Source organism: Quercus robur, chromosome 1 (genome assembly GCF_932294415.1).
Source record: "Quercus robur chromosome 1, dhQueRobu3.1, whole genome shotgun sequence".
NCBI lineage: Eukaryota > Viridiplantae > Streptophyta > Magnoliopsida > Fagales > Fagaceae > Quercus > Quercus robur.
The window spans coordinates 24420965-24424225 of NC_065534.1; the positions used below are offsets into that span (position 1 = coordinate 24420965).

The window sequence follows — 3261 nt, forward strand, 5'->3', positions numbered from 1 at the left end:
TGGCATATTCCAATCGATTCTCCTTTTGTTTCATATTCATAATTCAAATTCCCTGTTCATTAAATTAGTTCTCGTAGAAACCGTGAATATGTGATTATTTTCGGTTTTAAGTCTTTTGTGCCTCTGCACAAAACAAGTGTAGAGGATACAATCATGATCCCAATAATGACCACAATATGGCAGTCTAAACTTCCAAGAAACTGAGTGTCAAAACTCATCAAGATTCATTTGATTGTCTGCTAAAAACATTACTGATAACAAATTTGACAACCCCAGCAGGTTAAAGAATTATCACTTCCTGAAATCCGTATTCAACACAATATTATGCTGAAAAACTGAGGAAAAGAACAAAATCCACAAAATGGAGGGATATGTTTTGACAATAAAATTAAAAAAGAAGGAGAAGGTGTAGAAACAGTAGAAAGATTTCAGAGAACTTTAACAAATTATAAGAAGCTAAATAATGCCAAGAACACAAAGGCTAAAGAAATTTACGAAAATGAATTATTCCAAACATTAAACAAACTTTGTAAATCCACAAAACAAACACCTCCAAAGATACCTAATACACAATCCATCACAAAAACAAAAGAGGTACTTCAGATACTTTCTATAACACCGATCAAAACTTAAACAGTAATGCTTTTCACTTCTTAGGCAACAGTATATCCTAAGCAGTAGCAGTAGCAGCCTCGGGTGCGAATGCCTTTCCTGGTTTACGATTTGCCAAAGGTCCATGGCATCCAAGATACTGCAAGATTGACAAAACGTTGTTGGTTCCAGACCACCATGATAGTTACAAGATTAAAATGTAAGAGGAACGTGTCCACAAACAAAACCACTAAAATTTCAAGGAAAAATCATAAGATATTAATTTAGCAAAGACAAACCTTAGCATTGACACCATCAGGCATAATACGGTTCTCTTGTTTCAACTTCAGATACTCGGTACGGCTGAACTTAGTGAAACCCCTGAAAATTTCAGCATATAAAGAGTAAGGTGCAACTGTGGAGTTCTATGGCAGCAAAAAGGTGCACATATTGAATAAGGTGCAGAAACTTAAACATATTGAACTAAAACACCTACAAAAAAGCCTATCCCAATAAAGATGTAGCGACTCCTATGACCAAAACAACACTTGCAGAAAAAAGGAGTGATCAAAAGAAAAGAAATTGTAGAAGTGAAGATAGATATAATTAACTACTAGAAACTAGTCTATAAAACACTTGAAATATAACTGAGTGATAAAAGTGATATACTTCTATCCTAAGAAGATCATCCTAGTGGACCAATAGTACTTAAAAATAACAATTCAAAACTGAATGAAAATTTCTGCATACCATTTCCTGCTGACAATGATCTTCTGACGACCAGGGAACTTGAATTTTGCACGTCGTAGAGCCTCCTGTGCATGAGGGCTGTTGCTGTCCTTGCAACGAACAGACAGAAGAACCTGACCAATGCTCACCCTCGCACAAACGCCTTGTGGTTTCCCAAAAGCACCCCTCATACCAGTCTGAAGCCTATCTGCTCCTGCACATGAAAGCATCTTATTGATGCGCAGGACATGGAAAGGATGCACCCTGACTCGCAAATGGAATGCATCTTTCCCAGCAAATTTGGCCATATATTTGTTGCATGCAATTCGTGCAGCCTCAAGAGCTTCACTTGAAACATTCTCTTTTTCCCAAGAGACCAAATGAACGCAGAATGGGAACTCATCCACTCCTTTCTTTTTCATTCCTACATCGTAAATCCTGATCTTGGGGTCAGGTACACCACGGCAATACCGTGATTTCGGGTATGGCTTATTCTTGATTTGGCGATAACACCTAGCAGGTCCTGCAAAAGAACAAGTTTAACAGCCATTAAAAGCTAAACAAGGGAAACATCCAGAATCTACTACCTTGCATCCTAAAACTCCTAGAAATATTTTGACACCCGAACTATTCAGATTGGAAAGTATTAGGAGTATGCTATAAAAAAAAAAAAAAAAAAAATCTTTGTCCTCAAAATGACGTTAAACAATTACACTAAGAGGACATCAATCTATATATTAAGTGAAAAGACGTTTGCAAAATTACGAAGGCAATGCTAAGAGTGAAAAAAAGCACAAACAGCAGAAGCCTAAATCATATTACATCATGCATAGTTACAAATTAAAATCCTCGTAGATTGTGCTTTTAATTTTTCCCATTTACAAATCACAAATACCCCCAATCAATAATTAAACAAGAAAAGAAATACAGAGCAAGGGAGTCCAACTGCCTATCGATAACAATAATCAACATCCAAAAATTCTACCGGTATCAACGGAACTAAGCTATCTTAATGTTCTCACAAATCCCATTTTAGTTTCACAACTGAATAACCTCACCAACTCTAATAACAATGAATCAATCTCCTCTGGTTTACATTAACCCAACAGGTTTAAATTCATATAAATATGAAAAATGGGAATTCTAAAAAAAAAAAAAAAAAAAAATTAATCCATCTAAATTCATTTGTTCAACTAAGTTCCTTAAAAAAACCAAAACAAAACTATCCTAAAGACCATCCTTAACAAACAAAAACACACACAAACGCAACTCATGTTCAACTTACAAATAATCTATAACCAATATTAAAAAAAAAAAAAGGCAGAACGAAAACATTGTATGAGATTCCCAAAAAAAAAAAAAAAACATATTTAGCGGCATATCTACATAAATGATAATGTAGCAGAGATTCAGAGAAGTAAAACACAGGGACCATTTCCGACATAACATGTAATAACAAGCTAGAAGTTTCAGAAATCTCAAGGACATAGAGACATACTCCTCCCCATGGCGAAAGGTCTGAGCTGAGTCTGCGTCCAACGAGAGAATAAAACCCTAAAATAAACAGGTGGAGGAGGAAGAAATGGTTCTGGGGTTTATATATATATAGACACAATGAAGAAGAAGCTGACTTGTTTTCTGGGTAAAACCCTAAATAGTAAATACGTGTGGGCATGCGTCAGATTGTTATAGCCCACTTTAGAAATTGGATACATCAACACGACTTTGTCCAATTTGATAAGTACTACAGCATAGCCCAGCCCAGCCCACCATTGTTTTCAACTCTGTTACCTTCTTGGACCCGTCTCTATTTTTTTTTAAAAAAAAATTTGGGCCTAGGTTGGACCACCGACTAGTTTTTTATATAAAGTCTTTTACTTCTTTGCCAAGGTTTTTGTTAAAGAGTCAAAGAGGTATCCAAACCGAGTTTTATAATCTTGG

At 35.6% G+C, this 3261-nt stretch overlaps 1 protein-coding gene across 1 annotated transcript; it reads right to left on the bottom strand.

Moving 5' to 3' along the window:
• Window positions 1-482: 482 nt before the first annotated feature.
• On the bottom strand, window positions 483-2988 carry LOC126726613 (60S ribosomal protein L10-like). Its single transcript, XM_050431896.1, has 4 exons — window positions 2819-2988; window positions 1342-1843; window positions 891-972; window positions 483-751 (listed from the first exon to the last, which is right to left on the bottom strand). Exons 1-4 carry the CDS (start codon window positions 2826-2828, stop codon window positions 671-673), a joined length of 675 nt encoding a protein of 224 aa, XP_050287853.1. The 5' UTR covers window positions 2829-2988; the 3' UTR covers window positions 483-670.
• Window positions 2989-3261: the final 273 nt, after the last annotated feature.